Below are 26,428 nucleotides of genomic sequence, written 5' to 3'. Positions count from 1 at the left end.
CAGAAAAGTAAAGAAACATTTTTAAAGCCTGTGACAACGTTTTCTTTCAACAGACTAGGAATTTAGGGTGGAAAAAAGGAAAGAAAGCTTCTTTAGAACACAGGGTGGATTCTATGAAATTTTTTAAGCACTGAATTACCAGCAACAGAAGATGGTGAGATACAAAAGTTGAAGAACAAGTCAGTGATGATAGCATGCTGCACTAGACAAGCATGACAAACCTTAACAAAGCATGCAAAAATATATACATATACTTTACAAACCGACCCCCAGATACCGTTTTGACTTTTGATTGTGCACCAAAGAGGAGTGGTAGGAACTTTTTACCTGAAAGGAGCCATGCGCATTACATCAGGTCACGGAGCAGGATGCGGCTGCAATGCTGAGCTACTCCTGAGGGGGAATGAGAAGAAAGATGCCACCTAGAAAGCATAGGGCCAGATGCCAGGAACAGACAGGCCCCCAGACACTCATGAGGGCTTTCCAGTTCACTGTTAAAGCAGGTGGCTTAGAGCTGTGCCAGACCATTAGTCAAATCGGAGGTCCAGCTACTGATCATTCATCTTCATGAAAGCAGAAAAATGAACTGAAGTTAATGCTGAAGCAGCGAGGAAGGACCCAGCAGGGGTAGATATATCAGAATGGCCACAGCAGAGCATCCCTTGGTAAATTGTGACCTGTATCCAGTGCACTGCCGGTTCTGTGATACAGTTTCGTAGCTGCATCCAGCCCTACTTCCAGTGCAATTTGCAAAACAGATGGTGAGACGAATTGCAAACAAAATATTAAGAATGTAGCACAGGGAAATGAGAGAAAGCATTCAATTCCAGGGACAGGCCACTGAGATTTGGAGGGCAGGTCCACTGGGGTCAGACACCCTAACACAATGGAGCAAACAAAAACATTATCAGTTAGGAGATGTATGTGCACACATGCAAGCATGTCAGAGTTTACAATAGTAGAGTGTTGCTGAGCATCTAAACACTTGGCACCTTCACTTTCAAGAGGTTTAGAGAAAGAATCATTTAAAATAAAATGTAGTTTCTAAAAATGTGTGATCTCTGTGAAGAGAGCAAGTGTTTTATTAACTCTTGATTTGAGGTTTACCATTCCTTGATTAAAGGATATAAACCTAATTTGAACTATTCAAAATCTAAACTGATCTAAGCTGTCCCTGTTTTCAGTGGGGTGTTGGACAAGATGATTTCTCAAGAATGCCTTCTAACCTAAATCACTCTGTAACTTTAAAAAAAACCAAACCGAAACAAAATCTCTCAAATAGAAGCAAAACAACAGAAAAAATTATAATGATCACCACTAATAATAACTATAATTGATAATCATAACCACTGATGAACATACACACACATCACATATCATAATCAAAGAGCCTGAATATCTTTAAAAGAAAAAAAGAAATGAAAAAAATCTCCAGACACAAGAGGAATTCCATGCCCTCTTTCCTCTACACACCCCCCCTCTGATATTCACTAGTATTTTAGGCAGAGTCAAGAAAAGAAGATAATTTTATCCTGGGTTCTTCCTCCCAGCAAGGACCCACATAAAAGGCCCCATACTGAGAAGTTCCAAAAATTGGCTGATCAGACTGTGGAAGGTACCCCCATCTAATGACGACCTTTTAAGCACCACCATGCCTACCGAGGCTGGGATGGGTTCCCCATGTCCTAGTCCTTTATCAAAGTTTAAAGGACTTTTTCTTCTAGAGAAATATTTTAAGTGTGTCTTAGAAACAGTAATAGGATTATTTTTAAGTGTTGTCCCAGAAGGTATTTTTTAAATTAACTTACTGCCTTTTAATTGGTCCATTATTTCAGCTCATTCTGAAGCACAGACCATTTAAACTGGCTCCATTTTTGGACACAACCTTTCAAATGTTAGGAATGCAACAGACATAAATTAACTACAAGGACTAATGAGTTATTTGAGTTTTCTGACTTCTAATGGATTTTTAATGTAAGAAAAAGAAATTCTAGAAATGTCACTGTAAAAATCCTATTGGATCTCTGCAATACCAAAAGCAAGAGGAAATGAAAAGAGAAATCCTGAAGTGGTTGGAACTATACTTATAAATGCATCACTCCAGGCCACATTCATAAATACTGCCAGTCACTGACAACAGTATTTCAAAACAGCCTTTTAATCGCAGCTCGCCTTCCCTTGTTAAAGATCTTTTGAAAGAGCTCAAAAGAACTGGCTCCCCACCAAGAAAAATAAATGGTATAACATGGCACATAAGACCTAATATAATGGACAAAATGTAATAAAATCAACATCTCTTTGTGACAAACTCAGTATTTTGTGTGTATTTACTGATGACCATCCCTGTCTATACTAAAGTGACATATAAAAATGTGTGAACCAGTGGTTCTCCAGTGTAGAGAGCCACAAAAGGGCAAGAGCCTAAAGACATCAACACAACTGTTTCTTCAGCTGGGCAGGTAAACTGAAGAGTTATAGTGAGGGAAAAGAAAAAGAAGAAGAAGGAGGAAAAAAAAAAGGTTTTCTGCAAACCAGAGTCAGCAACATATTAACAGGCTCTTCTGGCTTAATCAAGTAAAGAATCTTTACGGAACCACACAAGGTATTTTGACTGAAACAGACGGAAGTGTTTTATTTCGTTCTGGGCTCATGAAACCCTTGTATTGATCCTCCCCAGCCTTCTAGTTGTGAACATACAGTTTAGTATTTTCTTATTATTTTTATTTTCTTATTATTTTAATTGTAACAGCTGTTATATCTATTTAAAAATATTTCACCCACTCTAGAGTAGGTCCTCATTTGTAGTGAGGAGCAGGAAGCAGTTCAGTCTTGGACACTTGCTGGCAACATGGAAGACACCTACATATTTATGTGCTATCCCTGGAAGATGGTAAATGTACCAAGTCCTACACAGTTCAAAAGAAACAGTCAGGAAGAAAATCCAGATGTAGCCCAGCAGACGTGCTCCTGTAGCTGACTACAAAGAATTGATATTGGTATCTGGAATTCATGTTGCTTTAGGTCTTAAGCAAGTTGCCCAACAGACCAATAAATCATATGCAAGGAAAGAGGATTCAAGGGACATGAATATCCCTGGTAGAAAAAGCTGTTGCGTTACTTAAACATTTGATAACTGCTGCTACTACATGAAACTAAGACTGGGTGGAAAGACTGCTGACTTAGGTGCTGATTAGTCTGCTGCTAAAGCATCATGCAAGCAGCAGTGTCCAGCTGGCACTAACGATACGTCACAACACTCCATCTGCAGCTCCCCGTGTGCACACTGTGGGGGGAATGTCCTGTGCAAAACACAGGAGATAATTGGGCAAGAGATGCTAGAAAGACAAACCAAACTTAAAACAATTCTTGCTTATCATGATCCACCCTCAGCTTCCCTAATACCACCAAAGACTGATTAATGACCAGTGCACACTTGGAAGTATTAGTTGCCATTTGCACTTATGTTTTTTTCAGCTTAAATACTATTATCATCTGAAGCAAAACACTGTTTGAAGACAGTCCTGAAATCTGGAAGAGTTTTTGTATCTAGACATGCTCTGGCTCTCTTTCCTATCTTAGCCTGAGAAGGGCTCCTTAAAACCAACAGATTCCCCAGACCGACTTTTTGACATGCCTCCTAAAGCCACAGATTCAGAACAATAATTTTCTAATGTTGCCATTTTGCCTCATTTTTTTACTTATCAGTTGTGGATCTGAAGCGCTAGTGTGGCCCTAGAAGAAGTAATTATTTTGTTATTCAGATTAATTGCAATTTCCACACTAAACAAAGATCATCAGGAAGTGACTTAAGAAAAAAATGATCACCATAAGTAGCTGTAGAGCAAAAAGTAATGATAAGCTAGAAAAAAGATAATTTTTCACCTACACATATGGAAAACCAAATGAGACTCTGATCAATTGTCTAAAATAATCTACGACATGCAGAAAACAAATAAAAAAAAATGAGTAATGTCAGCTCTTACTAGAAAACTTTTTTTTTTTTTTTCCTTTCACCTTCCTCCTCACATTTCAGACACTTTATTGCCTGGGGCTCAGAGAAGAAGATTTTGTTAGATATCCATAAAGCAGCAGAACAGTTAGTCTCATAGCCATAAACTCAGAAAAACACATTGCTAAGTTTAAAGATAGTCAGGCAGTCATTAACAGTACAGTTAAGTCAGAAAAGCAGCTTACATTCACACTTTCATGTGTCCCCAAGGTGATGTGGGGTCAAGCTGTCCTGACCGCTGCCGCTACAGAGCAGGCTGGAGCAAAGCGAGATGGGTTTTGCTCCCCAGTATCTTCCAATATATCACCGGTTTCCCTTTCAGAATGCTAGTTCAGGTGATAAATTCCTGACGAGGTGAAACGCCTCCATTTTCTGATCCCAGCCTGAATTTGACCAAAGCAATTTCAAAACCACCCTCCAGCATCAGGTCAGGTCGGTGAGGAAGGTGACCGGGAGACCACCACTATGAGCCTTACAGGGGCCAAGGCCAGGCCAGGCCATCGGCCCGCGGGATGGTCCTCGCCGGGCCTGATCCTGACCTCACCCACCTGCCAACATCCCAGCCCAGCCTCAGCCTGTCCTCCTTCCTGTCCCCAGGGAGATGTCTAATGACCGGGGCTGCCCTGGGGGCCCCCCAGCTGCCTTGCTTTAGGAAATCTATTCAATAAATTCAGGCGTTAAGCGCAGAAGGACGTACAGAGCAGCACAACCCTACGCCCTCACACGCAATCATTCCCCTAGGACAGAGGCAGGCCAAACCCAATCTCCATGTTCTCTCCTTTGGTTGAGCTGAGCTGTCCCGCCCCTTGCACACACATTTAACAGCACATTTTTGGCACGTCTGTCTAGGCAGATGTGGAAGTGAGCTGAAGCAGGTTGCCATGGATCTACCCGCAGCTTCATCGCCGCAGGGCCAGGGCGCAGGTCTCCTCACAAAGCGCTGCTGCTGCTGCTCCTCCGACATGGCACGTCCTGCCGCCCCTGTCCCTGCGGCCGCCATGCCTCTGCCATGGCGGCAGCACTTTCTCTGGGAGAAGGGGGCTGCAAGCCACAAACCCCACTGAAGAGACTGCACTGCCAGTGCCAGGACAGCGCAGGTGTCTCCTCAATGCAAAAATCAACAGCCCGTCATGGAAGTGAAGCCATTTCAGCTTCTACAACACCTTTTCTCAAACATGACGTGAGGTGGCCAAGGAAGGATTGAGCTGTTTTTCCACCACCTTTGCTTGTGAGGACACACTCATCTATGCCAGATGGGAAAGTTTCTCCCTGTAACTTGGTCTTTCATGCTACCAGTCCTTAAACTGCTCTTGCAGCTTGGCAGAAAGCGTCCATCCCCTCCTCTTACACCTCCCAGGTGGCTATCTGTACGTACTCACTGTAATTGGAGGAGCAACATACATTAAGTTTGCCAGCATCATTGGGATTCGCTTTTAATAACAAGAATGAAAAGGTGGAAGCAGTACAAATTTATTCTGTCAGAGCCAAAGGCTTGTTCCTGAGGACAAAGTTGCAGAGGAGAACAGAAGAACCAAAACCTGTTTTACAAGATGACAGATCCTTCCCTGAGCTGTCACTTGAAACTTCTGAAGCACTTTTTTTGCTGTAGGGGGGGAAACGTGGGGTAACTGCATCCCCTCAGAGCTGAGCCCTACAGGCAGCACTGGGGCTGGTGCACCAAACCACTCGCCTCCTGCCCAGGCAGAGCCTCCCAGCTCTCATAGCCACATTTATTCACAGCTTCCCACCTCTCTGTTTTTGCTGTTCTCATCTGTTTTCTTAACAGGTGGGAAAGCCACTCCTGGCTTCACATTTCTCTTCATAACCAAGGCTACCACTTTCCAAGTCTCATCCCCAGGCTTTGGGATACAAAAGCACAGGAGTGAGGCCCCTCCTGTCCCTGCGGCCTCTCTGATCACACAGTGCTATCATGCTGTCCTAGGTACTTGCCCGTACTATCCTACACGCCCTGCCACTCATAACTGTCCAGCCTTGGGGTAGATCTGTGGATGATATTCTTAAATTGCTTACTGACCTTTATCAAAACCGAAACAATATTCCCAAGAAGTATCAATAGAAGTATCTTGACTGCCCAGGGGTGTTCAACATACTGAAAAGTTGTTGTGATGAAGGAGGAAACATCATAGAAGGTAGCAAAGGTGCCATTCTGTATTTCCTCCACAACAAGCCTCTCACAGTAAGAAGTATAATTGCTAACTCTCTCCATGAGGTAGTACCTGAAGTACAGTAGTGACTTCTGTATGAAACCCAAATACCAAAGAATGCTCAAGGTCAGGGTTTTGATAAGGAGCCTCCCAAGCAAAAGGTCATGAATCCCTGCAGAGCATAGCACACTACACAAACCAACAAGCTTTAACACGTGCTGCAAAAAAAAGAACATGGTGCAGATCAGATAAACTAATATCGTGACCGGCGACTGTTAACAGACTCCTTAATACACTCTGGTTAATCTGTTATTATCTCAAACCCTTTGTGCCCCACGTGGGGCGCCAAAAAGGACTGTCGTGGTTTAGCCCCAGCCAACAACCAAGCACCATGCAGCTGCTCGCTCACTCCCCCTACCCCAGTGGGATGGGGGAGAGAATCGGAGGAGTAAGAGTGAGAAACACTCCTGGGTTGAGATAAGAACAGTTTAATAATTGAAATAAAGTAAAATAGTAAGGATGATAATAACAATATAATAATGATAACAATAATAATATACAAAGCAAGTGATGCACAATGCAACTGCTCACCACCTGCTGATCAATACCCAGACAGTTCCCAAGCAGCAATCGCTGCTCCCCGGCCAACCCCCCTCAGTTTCTATACTGAGCATGATGTCATATGGTATGGAATAGCCCTTTGGTCAGTTTGGATCAACTCTTCTGGCTGTGCCCCCTCCCAGTTTCCTGTGCACCTAGCAGAGCATGGGAAGCTGAAAAGTCCTTGACTAGCATAAGCAGTACTTAGCAACAACTAAAACATCAGTGTGTTATCAACATTCTTCTCCTACTAAATCCAAAACACAGCACTATGCCTGCTACTAGGAAGAAAATTAACTCTATCCCACCCAAAACCAGGACACACGCTCTCTACTATATTTCTCCAAGCTTAGGTAGCTTTTCAGGTGGTTGCAGTGCCCTCAGGACCATCTTTTTCATAAATAACAAACCATCAGGAATATTTGGCATACGCTTACCTTATAAAACTTGTCATTTTTGGGTTGCTTTCAGCCCTCCGCGGTGACCACACTGCAGAATAAAAATGGAGAGGACAGGTCTGGCATGCAAAAGGAGCCTTCCAGGTGTCCCACTGAATCACAGTGCAGGTAAGTTTGTTTTTCTTGTACGGGCTAACTTCCTCAGCACACCTCCCTCCATGCAAGGCTGCCAGCAGAGTCAAGCACAGAGTTTCTCAGCTGCAAGTTGTTATTGAATAAAGTGAAGAAGAAAAAAAACCTTCTTCTGAGGTCTGAAAGTAGAGGTCAATCATCAGAAGTCAATATAATTTTTAAATAACTGCAAATGTTTCTGCAGGTACCCAACATTATAGAAAGTCAAAGTTTCTTAAGAATAAATGCATTTTGAGACCATTAAGTCCAGCCTCTTAGCAAAAAGTTGTTGCACCAGTAAAGGACTTTGTTTCAATTTCAAAGCAGGCCAAGTTTTTTCTTTACTTAAGCTGCTAAAAGAGTTTTCATGAGTAAAACCTCCCAGAAGTCTCCTGCTGACAAGTTTCTCTGTAACGAGCAAAGGTGCGATCTGAAGTCACATGCACGGAGAACCAAGTGTCCTCACTGGAGAGGCTTCAACCAGGATACCAAGCATTCAAGACCTAATTAACCAAAACATTTTAGCATTAATCCTAAAGCACACGAAAGCACCACTGAAGCCAAAAAGGTTACTCAAGTGCTAAAAAACAAACATTAGCTAAAACGTTTTGCTAGATCATCCATGATGGTCTCAGCAGTATGTGTTATTAATTGGCTTCTTTATTTAAGAAAATTAAGGGCCTCTTCAAAGACTGAACATAAGGTCTAGACCTCAAATAGGCCTGTGTTTTAATTTGGTTAGAAAAGAAAAAACAACTACTCTAATAACTTTAAATAATGTGAGCATGAATAATCAGATATTAGTATTTTTAGGCTGGTTTACTAACACATTTACATTGATTACCTATTTTACTTTTCCCAAAAGTGCTCTGCATAAAGACATATTAATATAGAAAATTAGCCTAGCTTATTAAATTAATACATTTGTCACTATCATAGAAAATTCTAAATTTATTAAGGAAATACACTGTTGAAAGCAAGAGTATCTTTATTTTTATAGAAGGAACAGACTGAAAGAACAAGAGGAATTTAATACAAAATATGTCTTAAATGCAATAAAACAAATTTTTTTTTAAAGATGACTGTTACATATAGAGCCAGAGGGGGGGTTGGGTTTTTTTTCTGTTTTGCTTTGGTTTTGTTTTTTTAAAGACAGCCACACACAGGATCTGCAGAGTCAAATGAATGTTTATCATGCAGTTGTTGAAACCAGTATAAACATATTTTTAAATGAAATATCCAAATCTGCAAATAATCGTGCATGCAAGCAATTTCCAGACAACTGGCATGCTTGAAGTGAAATGCATCTTTAAGTTGCTTCAGAATAAAACCTAAATCAGTGTAAAACAATGTTAAGAATAAAATACATCTGTTAAGTCTTTCAACCTTCTACATCATGTCTCCTCAGTTGCCGAAGAGAATTTTAAACAGTATGCCTGAAAACAAAAAATGAAGCTTTTTTTCCTCTGAGCCAAACCCTCCTCTGTATATGTCTGAGACTCATACAATTATTTTAAAGAATTACAAAACAAGGTACTATAGTGTTCCACTAAAAAAGGATTCTATCACTAAAAAGTAAAACCATGTTTGATTACTCTTGAGCTAGAGGTTGTGGGGGGCAACTCATTCTACAGAACCTCAACAGACCCCATCAACTTCAAGAGAATAGAGTGGGAAAATCCTACAGTATTTTCCACAGCTAAAGAAGGAAGACGAGACTTTGAATGCACACAGGAAGTAGTGAAAGAAGATGGAGTCATTGTTGGATGTATACTGCTGATCAGACTTGTATCACCTGATCAGGAAATACTATACTAAAAAGTATTGTATTAAAATCATACTAAGATATAAATTTAATAAATATTGATAAAGGATTTATTGATAAAAATTGATAATACAAATTCCTTAAAGAAAACACGTGTATTACCAGTCAAGTTTACGTGCATTGAAATTTGCATTTACATTTTTTCAGAGTTGGATTTACTATTACTTTAATACTCAGTTGTTCTAAATAAGAGTGAACAGTGTGTTCATGATCCAAGAAAAATATCACTGTGCTCATGAAACTGCAGACAATGGAAAGACTGCATCCTAAAATATGCACTAAACCTACCTCAGTCCTGTATCTATTCTCCTATATACATAAGCCCATGAAATGAGAATTTCAGGGCCCCATTTCTGTGAAGATAACCGTATCTGATATTATTCTGAAGTGTCTCAGAAGCTGTTTCACTGAAGCTTACATCAGTCAATGCCCAGATTTTTATGTAAAGCCATCTTTATTCAGCCATTGATGGTTCTTCTGGTTCAGCTTTCAAATATTTACTGCCTGATTCATATACCTGCGCTCAGAAAAACCTTGACTGACAGAGTTTCAATAATGTTTTTATTAAAAACTTCTAACATACCACAAAATTCAGGGTTGGTAAGTTATATGAAGATAGTGTGTCTGGACTAAGAGTCCACAGTGTGCAGACATACATGAATAACTTCACTGAAGTCATGAGACTCTGTGCTGGATGTCTGGATGCTTACAAATGCAGAGGCATTATTTCTACATATGGCCAATCTTAGCCACTGATTTATTGACAGAATTTTCCACATATTCTTTGAAGTAATTGGCCTTTAAAGTTGATGCATGTCCAAAGAGTTTTTAAGCATTGAATTCCTTTGGTATAAATTCCATTTGCATGTTCTAGCCTTACATAAAAACCTTGTTTAGCAAAATGGGTTACTAATTTGCTGAAATAAGTATTTTACTGTACTTTAAAGACAAATCTCTGTATTTTGCAGTTTCCTCCTTTCTGTCATCTAAAAAGTAAACTAGAGAGCAGAAGAGGAAATGGAAGAATTTGAAAAAAATAACGTGGATCTTTATTGTAATCAGAACTCATTATAAAGTATTACCAGATATACAACCTCTTCATCAAAAGCCTGGTTTCCACGGTGACCAGCACATCCTCTGCTGTTTTGTTTTGGTTTTTTAAAGACCTTGTTCTTGAGTGTCACCCATCCCCACAATTAGAGTGCAAAGTAAGCTCAGAGAAATGTGCTTTTTTTCCTCTCCAATATCTAAACTAAGTGGAGGACTTGGATGCCCACACAGCACCAGTATAATGCATGGTGCTTTTTGTCTAATGAAAACTCACCCATCCAGAGTTACTAGTAGCTACTCTACTTTGACGAAAATATCCATCAAGGAATTCTGTAAAGCCATCTGGATAACAGTGACAAGCAGGTGAACCACAGCTTAAGTTCGTCATGCTCTATCTTTAAATTGTGTCAGAACATAACCAACCATTTGGTGTGCTGGGTCAGACTAGAAGCCTTCTAGTTCACCTGGGGAAGCATTCTGCCCCCAGTAATAGCCAGAGGTCATCATTTCCTCCCATCTTCATCAACATTAAAAGTGATCATTTCTTCCTTCACCCTATAAGCTGAACCATCTCATCCTCCTAACCATAAGACAACCCCCATCCTATCCAGCTATAGCTTAAAACGAAGTTGAGCTCAGGATTTCCTGTATTTACCAACATAGCTGCTTTTTACTTCTGCTATTTCCACTTGGCTTATATAGTTACTTCCCCTTTTGCCACTCATGATGTTTAATACAAAGAAAGATGAAGAAGTGTTGCACCTCATCTCCTAGGACAGGAGGAAACACCTATCACTGGACCAGTCAGATGCTTTTCTTGCCCCCGCAGTATCAGTTGTAACAATACACACAATTCCCAGACTATTTCAGTTTTCAAACTCTTTTTACAACAACTAACCAAAATCACCAGTAACCCCTAATCGCTACAAGTTTATGTAGCATTCAAAATTTATATAATACAGACACAGCCTATTCCTTACAGCAAATTGCATCCTCTATTCAGCTGCCCAGCACATTCAACACCTAATTCAGATCTGCATCCTATTTTTAACAACAACTCATTTAATTTCATCCTCACCCTCTTGCAGTCTCAGTTCTAGACCATTACATAACTCAACCCAGAAAAACATATAGCTAAAATTTTTTACTGTTACAGCTTCATTGCTTGCTCATAATTTATGGCAAAGATGCCTTTTACTCCATTGTAACAAAGGATGTTTACTAATATAAGTTCTAAAGTATCAGCTCTACAAATAACAGAATAGATAATATTTTGTTTAATCTGCTATCCTGAAGATCACCTAGAGAGGTCCGATTTCTGCTCTGACTCTGTCAAACACTACCCTTGTGACTTTGCAGAATAGTTGGATAATTGCTCCACCTTTCTGTTTCTTCCTCCCTCACCTACCATCCAGAATGGCATAGTGTAATATCTGCCCATGAAAAAAAAAAAAAAAGAAAAAAAGCTTGTTTTCAACAAGCTTTAGGTGCAGCATGTTCTTATCTTTATGTATGGAGCTCCACTGATGCTCTCCCTTCCCCCACAAACTTAATCTCCAATAATTTATTTTCACTCTGCAGTATTTTCACCTTAAAGACTGAATTTTTTCAAGTATGTGAATGACAGTATTTTTGGCAAGAGAGAAAGAAGCACCCAGGGGAAGTATTTAAAAGAAATAAGGCAGAAGCATGTAGGTATTTGGGCATGAGGTATGTTTGCAGTTTTTACTCTTGATGTGCAAAAGATGACTGGGCTTTGAGAACTTGTCATTTGCAAAGCAGCAATTACTTCTGTAACCCCAGAGTGGTATCTGATAGGTGCATATATTTTTCTATGCAGACCACAGGGAGTAGGTGCCCATTTCAGGGGATTTCTGCAGCTTTATTTCCAGGATAGAAATGAAACAAAGGGGTAGGAAACAACAGACAAAAGGAAGCATAGACAGTGCAGAGAGAGCGCAGTTGTATGACAGCAAAATATATACACAGTAGTACCAAAGCAAATGCATGAACGGACAGGAGGCAGCAGGGGGTGGTTGTAAAATATGTATGAACAAGTTATGCTATATTTGAGTAAAAGGGTTTTTTTTTATCCTGGTTTAATTTACCTTATACTGCAGCCCAAGTGGGTCTTTCCATTGATTCCAATGGAACTTAAAAAAGTCCCGCATTTCAAACTAAAAAACAAAGTAAGGAGGCTCCTGCACTCTGGTAATTAGGATTCAACTATGAGCAAGTCAGTAGACTTTGGAATTCTGTCCGAGGTTTTTTGCCCCGCCCCCCCCCCCCCCAATAAACGCTTCTCAGACTTCTCAACCAAAAGACAATGCTATGGAAATATTAAAACCAATCAGATGCAAGCACAAAGCAGCAGATAATCTACTGGACACTAGATCAGCAAATGCCTAATAAGCCCCCTGCTTGCCTGTTATAGAACCAGAGGTTCACAGCTGGAAGCCAGCCACAGACCAGCTCTCTGGAGGGTGGTGTTCCACTCTCCCCTTGGCCCTAACCAGCCAGTTCAGCAGCCCGCCACCTCCATGGGCCCATGGACATCCACCCTGACCAAGTAAAAGCCACAGGCAACACCATGGTTTGCTCTCCTTATTGCTCTCAATTTTTAACCTTTCAGTTTCCTGAAGCCACAAGCTAAGCAAAGTACCTTGCCTGGGAGCCAGGGGGTGGGAAACCACTTTTCTTACAGCAGCCAACATGGAAGGAAAAGCTACATGGAACTTCCTCCAGCTATCTCCTCCTCAGAGCTGAGCAGAAGCAGGCTGAGGGCAATCAGAGATACATGGCTGGAAGTGCCTTTTGCCTGGAAACTGTATAAATGAGGAAAGCAAAATAATAGGTAAGAAAGGGAGGACAAATTCACAGTATGTACATGGAAGAAAGAGTTGGGCAGGAAAGAGAAAGGAAATAGGAAGAGCTTTTCAGAGGTATGCAATGAATATTACAGGAACGACTAAAGAGGAAGAAATATACAAATGCAAGGAAAAATGAGCAAAGAGAAGGGAATACAGGAGGTGAAAGAGTAGACAGCATTGCATTTTTCAAATTGGCTTCTCCAGGCTTTTTTCTGGAAATTCATTATCCTTCTTTTAATAAGGGAGTGATGGGAAACCAAGTTATCTTGAACCAAGCTTTAAAGACAGAGGAAGAAAATAAATAAGGGCTTTATCGGAGCTATTATGCATAGTTCATTCCATTTTAATTATATGGCTCTTGCTCTCTGTCTCAGTCTTGTACTGCAGCACTACACATGAATGCTTCCTACTTGACATCTGCAACTCTGACACATGTCCTTTCTCTTTCAAAGGACTAAGACTTCATTATCCATATCAGATTGAAAAAGCTCATTAAAATATTGTGTTTTCTTTATGGTTTTCTAACATTAGACTTTTTTTTTTTTTCTGTCTCACTCTCTAACATGACTATCAAAAGGAGATTTATTAGAAGGTTCTTTTTTTAAAATAGGATTTTCCAGCACAAGGATATATCAGTTCCTTACAGATACAACACTTCAGGGTTTAACTGTGCTATATTCTCTAATGAGCAACAAAATAAAAATCATTCCATTTTCAGGCACTTAATTTCTCTGGAGATAAAGTTAGGAAATGTCCTATTTTGATTCTGTAATGTTAACAAGAAGATATTAAATAATAATTTCATGCCTGTCTTTTACTATATACTAGTATTTTGATTATAAAATATTCAAGATAGGTACACTGTCCACAAGGAAAAGCATGTCATTGACAGAAGAATGAAACAGGTTGCTGTTTTGCACAGCATCAGTAAACCTCTATTAGATTCAAAGAGCTAAGTAAACATTTCCTTCTTGCACTAAGTCTTAAAGATTCTCTAGCACTAGAAGGCTACAACTGGAAGAGTGGCACAGAGGCACATCCTTATGTAAAAAGCAGTTCTATTACTGACCAGAACTCCATCCTAACCCTTTTCTGCATTAACTGACTGGCATATGTTAAAGCTGTCCCTGCTCACTGCAGGGGGGTTGGGCTAGATGACCTCTAAAGGTCCCTTCCAACCCAAAGCATTCTATGATTCTATGATTCTATACAAAACCAGAATATTGCCCAGAGAAAAGGAGTCTCCAACATTCAAATGCATTCTCGTTGCACCAACTCTCATCAGTGGGCATTGCAGAAATGTATTTAAGAAAGAATAAGGCAACCAAAAAGAATGAAAACTTATAAAACCAAGTCTGTGTTAGCTAAGTAGCAATTTGAGAAGGAGACTCTGTATTACAGACCCTCCTGAGTTTAAGTTCACACGCACCAGCAATGAGCAGATGGTGATAGCATCAGATTCCAGTTTAAATTTATGCAATGATGTGCCAACCTCAGATCAGCAAAAAGGGCAAATATCCACATTCTAGATAAAAAGAAAGGCCAAGCTTTGCAGTTAATTCCAAAAGAGATATTAGCAGAAAGAGAAGGCTGGAGAGTAAATGCACTTCCAGCTCTAAAGATGCTCTCTAAAGACAAGATCGCAGCACACTGACACAGCACTACAGGAGGCACGTGTTAGCATTGCCAGTGTTAAATGTCTTCAACCAAGAGAGCATGATCAGTGCTGGTTAGCATTTCTAAATACACGTTATAACAGGAACTACCAGCTCATTGTGCTTATGCAAATTTTCGTTTCTCATTGGTAAGTGGTAAAAACCATTAGAGAATCAGATAAATCGATTTCAATGGCACAACTCTCAAGTCCAAAATTAAGCATACACTTAATTGCTTTGCTGGATCAGAACCAGGCAGATCAGCAGCTTCTAGGCTTGATCCTATGATAAGGTTAGAAGGTTACAGAAGTTCAACAATTTTTATTTCCTTCCTTTTAAACTTGAGGTTTTTAGAATTATCTGTCCACTTAACATAAGCCAGAATTTTAAGTAAAAAATATTACACATCTTTGAATCATAAAAGCAATCCTATTGGTAGCCAGAGCCTTGAAATTGGTTAAGGACATGTATTTAAGATCTTTGGAAGCATAGATGTAATGGCACTCTCTGTCCCAAGAGTCTGCAAGGATGCTAGTGTTACCAAAATACTTAATGTTCTTTTTAAGATCCTAACTCATCATGCTTATTGAATACAGTATGCTTTTTAGCCATTTCAGGTTTAGACTTAAACACATTTAGTCTCCTTTTATTCAGGGGAAAAATGCATACACTGCATTTCAGGAGCAAAAGATGACACAGCACTGCAGAAAAGGCATTCCGTAACAAATCGCACTCCCCCTTAATTTTGATAAAAGTAGTTAACAGTTCCCATTCATAGCACCTGGAGTTTCTGCTGGTGGCTGAATGAAAGAACTGAGAAAGATAAACCTCTCCTCTTCATGGCCATATTGATTAATGAACAGAGACTCGATGTCTGGGTTAGCAGACAGGACAGGACAGTAGCGAAGGCAGGCTGTCAGCAGTCAGGGCACTGAGATAAGTCTATGCAGTTGTCAACTGGGCTGCATCATTTCTTGGGTTCAACTGATTTCAGAGTTCCCAAGTAACATTTTTGCAAATGATATGTTTCCTCTTTATAAATCTCACTAGGAGCTCTCTATTAGACAGTCATAAACTGCAGAAACCTATCTCTATTACAATCCCTTTTAAGACACTGTACAGAGAATACTAAACAAACCTCCCAAAATGGTCCCTGCCTCGATGCAAGCATAAAGAGAAAATAGGCAGAGAAGCACAAGCAGTCAGCAACACTGTAGGTATGGCAGATTTTGCCCTTAGCTGTTAAATAGCATGGAAATTCAAGTAAGGATTCTAATCAGAGATAACACAGATGTGTTTTCTTTCTACTTCTCAGTTTTGTAATTTCATCAATCCCTTTGTAGCTGAAAGCCAAGCAAAAATAGAAATAACCAGAAATAACCATCACCTTTCCAATTCCCCTCTTTCTGTCTTCACCTCCCTCTTCCCCTCCAGTATACAGGGTGTGCATTAGGACTTCTTAATAAAAATCAATGTGTAACTACAAACTGTAGACCAAACTGAGCCACTGACTTTATTACTTGTTTACAGGTTAATATGCACCGAGCTCCATGGAAATTTTATCTAGTTACACCCAGGCCACTGCACGTTGCTCTGCATCTTTGATAACGCTTTCAACCGTGGTAAGGAGCACCAGCACCATCTTGTGGCTTTCACTTTTGTACACAGTCCCCAGGAGTTAGGCAGTTTATGAGCCCTTAAAACTAAGATTTGCAACTGGAACCGGTTAACTCTAAGTGCTAACACCAGCACTTGCATCTCCAGGGTCACTTAGCAGTTTCGTCAGACTCTGAAGGCTGCTGGTCAGGATAAGTGAACGGATCAGATGCCTGGTCTTCAGAACAGGCTATTTCCCAACCTTTATAAACATTAAATTATTAAATAAACAGAAACGGAAACCTTCTGTCTTGTTTTTTCTTTTTTTTTTTTTTTTTAAACCTTTGGTTTTGCTAGTCTAAACACAGCAAACTTTTTTACTCTCCTCTTATAAGATGAGCTCTCCTCTCCCATTCGTCCTGGTAGTTCCTCTCTGCTTAAGCTCCAGTACATGTCTATTGTTTTTGAAAATAAGCAGTCAATTTGGGTAAACAACTTTAATGTCTCCCTCTGTGGCAAATATTTCACCTGAGACATCCCAAGATTCCATTTGCTTTTTCACAGCTGCAGCACACTTCTGATTAATAGCTGGATTTATCTTCCTCTACCATTTCCAGCTGAGAACTCCCAGCTCACAGGAGAAAAAAAAAAAAAACAAACCCAAAAAACCCCATTATGCACGGTCTTGAAACCTGCACTATTGTATTTCATCACTTTTCCCTTATTCTGTTCCCAAAAGCCATCCATTTCTTCCTACCTGACATTCAGATTCTCCTCTGTAGTGAAGATGTCTCCCAGCTTAGACTCATCAGCACATGTCATCAATGCACTCCTCCCTTCCAGGCAGAAGTCATCCATAAAAATATTAACCTTGTTTCCAAACAAGTACTGTGAAAACTCCACTATTAATCTTCCTCCCATTCAGTACTCCCCCTCCCAAGACTGTTGTCATGTCCCCCTTAATCATCTCCTTATTCACATTATAATTCTTTTAAGTCTCATTTTTCTCCAGGTGAACAAACAACTTCCTAGGCAAGCCAATGCTATTCCTTTTACAAAATTCAGCTAACATTGGTTCTATTGCACTCCCTTTGCATCTAGCTTATCAAATAAATTTAACTGGAGTACTACACCATACTAAAAAGTAGTCAATGTCACAAATTATTTCTTTATATAGCTTTTTACTGTTATTGTGCTATTTAATGCAGGCCTTAAAAGCTGCATGAGACAAGACAGCTCTGTCAAAAAAATATATGGAAGCTGCAGAATCAAAGAATACATTTAAGTATGCATTTACATACATATCAAGAAATACATAACAAATTAATTTGATTTTTGTCTATGTCAAATATAGCATTCACAGCAGGTGGCAACACCTTGCAGCGTAGAAACAAAAAGAAAGGGTTTGATGTTATGATTGCACCAGCAAAATAAGGTGGAGACGTCACAGGAATTTACGTAAACAAAGCAGAGGACTTGAGCTGCAGCCAGACTTCCAACAGATTTGAGCAATGAAGCTGAAACACTCAGATTTTCTTATGTTTGCAAAATCTTGTGTACCACGATCGTAAGAATACTATTTTTTCCAAAAGTATGTGTTTCTGACCAGCTATAAGACAGACCCAGGTGCATCCCTGAAGATGGTCCAGCTGACTCCGCATTTTCCCTGTCTCTGCTGGGAGTACAAGTTTTCCTGAAATAGCACTATTCCATACCTTCACACACCAGGGATCGGGCACAGAAAAGACACATAGGTGTCTACTTCACATTTCAGTTGCCTTGCTGGGATTTAGGAACCTAAATACATTTTAAGGAAGACTCCATCCGAGTAAGGATGGAGTAAGGTCCTGAAACAGTGGAGAAGGGCAAATAAAGTACTTTAGGTAATTACAGCCCAGTCAGCCTAACATCGATATTTGAAAAGAGGTGGTGACAAATTAGTAAGCAAGCAATAAATCAAGTGGTCTGGAAGCACCTTGAAGAAAACAAGATGACAACAAAGAGCCAACAGATTTGTCAGGAACAATTCATGGCAAATCAATATAATTGCTTTCAAAACAGCTGATCTAGCATACAAGGGGACCGGTCCCTGTAATGAACAAAAACCAGAAATACAGTCTAGATGAAGGTACGCTAACTTCAGGTCAGAAGTGGTTGAAAGAAAAGATTCAGATTATTATTGGTAAACATGGGAATTCATTTCAAGAAAGAAGACATACAGGTCTTGTTATATTCAATATTTCCATGAATTCTGATATTTTGTGTTTCTTTAAAATTTGCAGATGACACAAACTTGACAGGTATTGTTCAGCTCCTGACTCATTTCTACCCAGTGCAAATCTATTCCTCTCAATCCAGCTGGTGTTGTCTAGCAAAGTCTTCTGGATATTCTGGAATATATTGTTCAATGTAATTAAGCATTGGATAATGATCATAAGAGGAGACAAAGTTAATCAACAGGAACTCTCCAGGACTCAGTTAAAAACCAGATATGTAGTTATGAAATAGTTATCAAAACTACATTTCTCTCTAGTACTCCCTCAAAAGATTTCCAGGCTAGGAAAACATAATTCCTCATGTTTTGTCCCATTCTCAACAGAAGCATGTTTTTTATTAACCAGTGTAATCCTATCAAAAAACATTATTTCAAATCACAAGCAATATTAAAAGTTCAAGAGTTCCCTTCCAGAATACATGAAATTGATTGATTCTGATGTCAGTTATACTCCTGTATCCAAGGACAAAATTTGACACTGCTCTGTAAATTACCTAGCATTGCAGAATGCTGTGAAGCAACAAAAGCACTAAATTGAGACTAATGTTTCAAGTAGGATGCGAAGCACCCACTAAGACCTGCTGCTCAAATACTATATTAGCTGCAGTTCTCTCTCTTTCATACTGTGTATCCTAATACACAGAGTTTTATTGCGTTGATACCTTATTTTCCACTTCACTATCTTGTTGCTCTGCACATTGAAATTCATCTCAGACATCCCCAAGCACGGCTTATTACAAGGCCCCAAACATGCCCTGCTTGGGAGGAAGCAGACAGAATTTTCCCACCATCAGTAGTTCAGAAAAGAATTCTTTTGAAACGATAATGTATGCATTGTATGTATTATATACTGGTGGTTTAGCATACTTTGTTTTTTAAGAATTTGTTATTAAAACGTTATAGAGAGTTTGATGTAAATTCACCAGAGAGAAGCAGCACTGCAAGCCTGTGGCACGGTATTCTTTTGCCTATCAAGTTCCTGTAAATGTGCTGATCAAGTAGTCTTGGACATAAATGAACCTGGATATAACTTTAAGATATACACTACCTCATTAATCAGTCTCTGAGTTACCTTCTGTCTTTTCAAAAACTCCCCCATTTCAGCTGATGCAGTACTCTTGCCCGAGCTTCCACAGACGTGCTGTACGCTACTGAACAGCTGCTATCTTCACTGCAAACAAGCTTTTCAATCATGGCAAGACAGTTCCTGAAAACTGGCAAAGTTTAAAAAGCTTGAGGAATCTTTGCATTAGAAGCATTATAATAAGGCCCAGTGACATGGATTATCACTGGTGTTGCAGACACGACATCCAGTCGTACAGAGAAGCTGCTGACACAATGCCCTTCCACCCCTTGGCAACGGGGTAAAGCACTTCTCATCAGTACATATAAAACACCTCACCCTGCTCACATGCAGTACCATCTCCTCTGCTGCAGGAGACATTTAGATTTAAAATAATCCCACGGATTATCAATTGTTTCTTCAGGTATAGAAATTAGGACATTAACTCCTCGGGATGAAGACTGTATCTTCTTGTGCCATGAGTCACACTTTGCACCAGGACCTCCCAGCCCGGTTGGAAACAGACATTACTTCTGTGCTGACCTGTCACCATGCCGCTGTGTTGCTCTTCAGTGCAATACTTCCATAAACATCTCACTGTGAACTCTTCAAAGACCCTGTAGCTTCTTAAATGAAGATCAAAATTAGGACATTTGTATTTGACTTACTAATATAATATCACACTGGCAGCTTTGGCTATATGTATCCATACTTTAAAACTGGGAAATTGTTCTGCAGTGCTAGCAGCTCCTTATCAAGTTTTATTACACTTTTATTATTCTACTACCATTCTGGTTTACTTTTAAGTAACATTTCTTCCCTTCTCTGCAACATCACCTCTAGGTGGCAGGTGCCTGTGAACCTTACCATAAAGGCTCACTTTCCACCTCACTGTCCCAAAACAACTTCACAATTAAAACCAGAGTTGTCACTCCTCATATGGGGAAAATATGAAGTATCTCACAGCAGATATGGTATTTCTGTCACTAAAATAGATGGTAAAATAAACTATGATATAAATTAGGCTTCCAGAATATAGTCACAGGGTTCATACAAAGAACACTGGATTGTGAGCAGGAGGTACAGATTTACACTGCTGTTAATTGAAAGCAGAAAAAAAGATAAATGAAAGTCACAACATTTAACCTTGCATGTAGATCAGGGCCTCATTCACCAGCCAGAAAAATTCACTGAGCTCATGACTCACTTCCTAACATCATTGTGATCAAAAACTCTCAGATACAAATGGGAATAGACTATGGGTCAAGTGATTTGTCCTAACACCACAGCCCTTTATCAGCCATCATCTTTCCTGCAGACCCTGAGAGACCTCCAAACCCCAGTCTGGAAGCACCTTATCACTGACCAGAATGCTCCTGTCTCTGATAGCTTCTGATAGACATAAGCCTTTTAACAGGGTGGGAGTACAAGTGCATTCCCATGGATGTAATTGGATGCACCTTGCACCTTGTACATGCTGTTTTGTGATTAGCCAGGTGCTCATAGCATTTTGGATACATGAATCAGTGTATCCTTTCTCCATCATGCAAAGTTTTATGACTGGCACAGAAGAGAGGATACTGTCCTCGAATGCCTCCGTATGCTACCATGGATCCACCCTCATCAAACAGTTGGTCTACCAGTTTTAAAGCAAACATACACTAATTATGCTATTGTGGCTGAGAACATGATGCTCTTTGTTTCTGATGCTTTTTAAACCATGAGGCAAATTGTTTGAATAAGGATTACTTGGCATAAGCATAAATTCTTCCGTGAAGTTTCTGTGGTCTAATCCTGCCTTAGGAGCAGTCAAAGCAGTCTGGCAGCAGAAACAGCTATTTAACCTGAGCACTAAAACTGATGATTAAACTAAGCTCTGGCATGTAAAAAAGAAATGATCACTTACCTGTAGAGTCTTGACTCAAAGTTTCTTGACTACTACTGCTGTAGGAAGGCACTGGAGTGATAGAAAGTGAAGCTGGGCAGGATAATGGATACGAGAAGTCATTTTGTGTAGCAAAACATTGAAATACAGGAATATGGGCATCTTCAGAAAAGGTGAGAGGGAGGTGAGGATTCCCACAGACATACGGATTTTTCCAACGAAGCAGTCCTATCGTAAGAGGGCCAACAGCATCAGAACCTGACAACAAACATCAGGAGTTAAAACATGTGCCCTTGTATTGTAGCAGCTTAAAATTTTGGAGAAGGAAGCTATAATAAGGTAGTATCAATTCCTGGTTTGATCATTAGGTTAGCCTGCCCCTTGAAAAGGAATGCCATATTTTATTCTGGTCCACTATCAGTAATGCTACTAAATGCTGGTGTAACTCTGTATACTTTCAGTATGTGTTCTCCTTGTACTGAACAAGACAGCATTTAACATGAAATAAGCCATCATAATTCCAATGTGAACCTACAATTTGTTTATACCTGGATTTCTGCAGTGCCTTGCTCACACACTACAACCTGAAGGTTTCCCAGTGAGACTGAAAAGCCAATGTTGAATTTTTTTTTTTTTTTTTAAATCAACATCATGCCACCATTGTTCCAACCCTTGTGAGGTTCAGAGTTCAGTGGAAATTGGGAAGTGGAATGCACAGCCACTCCACTGCCACTTCAGACCCCACTCTGCTGTTAGGTGTGCAGGCTCTGCCCCAACGCAACTCTCTGTTCTGCTGTAGTCCTCAGCAATTCTCTTATCCACCAATCAATGGCTTGAAATTCTTTCAATCTATTTCACATTTTCTTTAAATTACTCTTTATTTTGTATTCTTTAAATATTTTTGCACCTGCTGAAGATGTTCCGTCTTACTAATAGCTCAACAGTATATGACATTGTGACACGAAACAATAGGGCTTATTATGCCAGTATGCCACAAGACTGTGGAGGAGAGCTGCCCTGTAGAGATCATTCTGCTGCAAGTGATACCACTTCCTCTGCCCCCTGCAAAAAACACAGAAGAGAACAAACAAACAAACAAAAATGACCACCTTTGGAGTGCTGATTACCAGACACTGCAAAATAAAGGGACTTCTATATGTCTCTCCTACAAGTATTATCTTACTTTTTAACTCTCAGGTTTGTGATATTTGCAAGACTGACAACATCTGAATACAAAATACCCTATCCACAAAACTGTACTCTCAAATGCAGACAAATGCTTCAAATCCGTGATGGTCCTACAAGCACCCTCAGGCAGTTATGGCAACACTCACTTGAGACTACAAGCGCTGCTGCGTCGAGCACTGAAATACGATGCAACAACGCAGATTTCAGACATGATCATGTAATGAATTCTTCTACAGAAAACAAAGTATTTCACAGTAGAGCATTCCTGAATGGAACTGGTAGGCTCTACTACTGGCTCATAACTTCTGCAAAAGCAATATGAGAGTATCAAATGTAATATCACATTTTAGTTGCTCTAAACACAATTCTGTTAGGTACGGTAACTAAGCATCAAAAAACCAGACATGAAGAGTGGCAGTTGTCTAAATGTAGATCCCTTAAAAGGGAACAACAGAACAGAAATTGTTCATCGGATCGCCCAGAAGAAGAGCCTCTAAGAGTTAGGAAATAAACCTCTTTAAATAAACGTGTGTGCGCCAAGAGTTTTTTGAGCCACCCACTAGACAGATACATACATCAAGGACTCTCAAGTGTGTCCATTCCAGAGAAAGAGCTGGGTGGCACTGCAGAAAGTTCTGTGAACTGTAGTAAAATATTGTTCAGTAATAGCTAGTATTGCAGTAGACATCATGTTTAACAAGCCCCTGTGCTCCCTACTTTCATCCTTTTCTTTATACAAAACTTTGGCTCATGCTTTTTTGGAAACATTAAATTGATGGATTTCCTAGGGAGTTAGCTACCAATATATTATTATATTTTTCTTGCAAACATACAACACATCTGAGCCTACCCATAAAACTGAACATGGAGCTAGCAACGCATAGCTTTGTCTGTCTGTACCTAAAAAGACACAGCTTTTTACTCAGCTTTCCTAGTTGTAATTTTGATTTCTTTGTATACAGATACTTACTAACTAAAGACTATGGTTATCCCATAGTGCCTGACTGCTTTATCGTGAATGCTCACAAAAATGAGCACATCAATATGTACCTGTGTATACAGGATATGAAATTTATGGCTCTTTTTAACTGTCAATATAATCATGAAAAATCCATAAGCACTTCTAGTATCCTACTTTATGTTCAGATTTTTTTAATGAGCTTGCAGTCACTCCTTTCTTCAGTATCTGTTCCAGTAGACATTGATTCTCCCTTTTGCCAATGAAGAGTCATTCCATAAACTCATCTGAAAGTATATGGAATTGATAATTTCTGAGAAAACAAACAAACAAACAAACAAAAACCCCACAGATACATGACATCGAAGAGACTCTTTGTTGTCTTATTTACCTGTTCACCAGTGCAAGGCCATTTTGCCTATACTAAAACCTCCAGCTTCACTTTCAGTTTTGTCTGCAAGGCAGCATATGCTGCAGCTGTAAGCATATAATGTACAGACTCTGAGACTGAAGAACTATAAGCTAGACTATAAAAAGGTTGTAAATAAAACTACTCAGAACTCTTGAGTGAAGGCAAGCTCTCCAAGTTTTTGACTTTGCTTAATCTCATCGTCCAATCAGTTAACAACAGTATTCACTATAACCACTTCCTGTAGCCACATTAAAGTAATTGTCTAATAGAAGTAATACATACAGAAACGCATATATCAATGATACATATAAGTGTATCTAGGTATGAATATATATCTAAACAGACACACACCTATGAAAGCACAAGAGAGTGTGTGTGTGTGTGTATGAGAAGCTGGGACACTCAGAAAGTGATAGTCATAGTTTTAAATTCTTAAATTGCAAAGCATTGAAAGAGTAGCTTCTATTGCGCTTGGTGAAGTTGCAGAAAGCAGTTTTTTTCTTAGGTGGAAAAAAAAAGGCCCTGAAGATGTTTCACTTAGAAAAAAGCAAAAGCCACTTTAAAAAGTTGTCAGAGTTCAAAAACATATCTTTCAAGGTAAGAGCAATACCATCGATCATTGCAAAAGGCAAGGAACACTGGCTAACCCTGCAGCAGTATAGACAGATGCACTTTGCTTTACCAGCTGACAGCAAGCCAACAGCTAAAACCAAAGAAAATATCTCAAACAGAAACTTCTGCAGCATTTACATATTTTTTAAGTTGTGCCAAGAATTTCAAAATTATAACAGTGAAGGAAAGCAGTATCTAGCTCTCAACACAGCTTCTTGACAGCAGGGCAGGGAAAAGGTTGCTGAGATGTGCTGAAGGAAGCTGCTTAGCAGTCTAATAGAATTTGTGGTTGGAAACACCTAGGAATCTGCAGACAATGTTCCTGCCGCAAGCTTAGTGCCATTCCCAGGTGCTTATATACAACTATGCTTTGTGGAAAAACAAGCGCATGAACCCTTTATTAGCAATATGGAAATTAAATTAAATTGTACATCCTGGAACTGTTTCTCCCAGTGAAGAGGGCTGAAAGGGGCTTGATAGTCCCTCAGAGCTTTGCAGATGCACTGCCCTGAGGAGTAAATCTTAAAGCTTGAAAATGGATACAAATCTGGCTACCCCGGTTCCTCAGGTTTTCCTATCAGACACCACTTTTTATGCACTCCCTTGACTGTTACAGATGTTTGCCTTTCTCTCTGCAGTTTTCTGTGAAGTGGTTGATTTGCATCTCAGAGTTTTCTCTCTGCTGTGCCTTCATTGCCCCCAGGCTTGTTCTCTCACAGACACCACCATGCCCAAAAATTCCCCCTGAAAACCTAAAATTTTCTATCTCCTCCTGAAGCAGTACTCCTCAAAAGCAACCCCCTAATATTCCTCCTCCCCCACAAATGCAGTAATGCCATACAGCAACCACATAACTCGGTAAGCTCCTGCCTCTGCCCCACAATGTCATGAGCCAAAAACTGAGAGAGACGAAAAAATAATTTATAATTTGCACAGTCCATGTATTCACCCTACCTGGTCTCCAGGCTGAGTTTGCTGCAGGGTGACAGCGGACTGTCAGTCGTGCCCTGTGCACCTGCAGACCCCTCCTGTTTGCTTGTTTCCCGGAATCCCCCATCCTGCAACGCCTCTTCTCCTCTCTGCTGCTGCCCAGCTGGACCCTCTCGCGGGTGCTCCTGCTGCCTCCTGAAGCCTCTATGGCACATGTTGGCCACATGCTATAAGCTCAGTCTTGCCATTTAAAGCTTTTCTTCCCCCCCCCCCGCCTCCTCTCCTCTCTCACTTCTCCAGCTAATCCCGATCCTAGCAATCAGGCACACCTTTCCCCTCCTGCAGCCGAGGTGGAGCATGAGCTGCTGTCTCTTCACGTGGTGCACGTGGCTGCTGCTCCAGCCAGGCTGCTCCATAGGGAACCAGACTTCCTCAGGGAGGGGGCAGAAAAAGGCACCAACACGCACAGGAGGATTTGCAGAGACACACATGTGTTTATCCACCTAATACCTTCTCAGTGGAAAACCCTCCCTGAGCCATGGTGGTAAAGGATAATCAGACAGAGACGCCTTGCATGGGGACATGAGGCTGCTGCAGGATGGGTCAAACACATCTGCACAAAAGATTGTACATTAAAAAGAAGTGTATATATGGGGAGAAAGCCCACACATAGTACATACTACGACAAAATGAAGCTGAGTCCAAGACACTTGGGTGACAAGTTTCACTGCTACATTACCACCTGAGATGCTCTCCCACCTCACCT

General features: G+C 40.2%; 1 protein-coding gene across 1 annotated transcript in view; it reads right to left on the bottom strand.

The window, feature by feature from the left end:
• Positions 1 to 25,888, bottom strand: part of ANO4 (anoctamin 4) — a 225,105-nt gene extending 199,217 nt beyond the window's left edge. The window contains exons 1-2 of the mRNA XM_075711548.1: positions 25,687 to 25,888; positions 21,584 to 21,820 (exon numbers count right to left, since the gene is read on the bottom strand). Coding sequence (XP_075567663.1) covers positions 21,584 to 21,820; positions 25,687 to 25,888 — 439 coding nt within the window. The remainder of the gene's footprint in view (positions 1 to 21,583; positions 21,821 to 25,686) is intronic.
• Positions 25,889 to 26,428: the final 540 nt, after the last annotated feature.

This window comes from Pelecanus crispus, chromosome 1, assembly GCF_030463565.1.
Source record: "Pelecanus crispus isolate bPelCri1 chromosome 1, bPelCri1.pri, whole genome shotgun sequence".
Lineage (NCBI taxonomy): Eukaryota > Metazoa > Chordata > Aves > Pelecaniformes > Pelecanidae > Pelecanus > Pelecanus crispus.
Note: the sequence above shows the minus strand (reverse complement) of the source record. Positions and strands in the feature narration are given on the sequence as shown.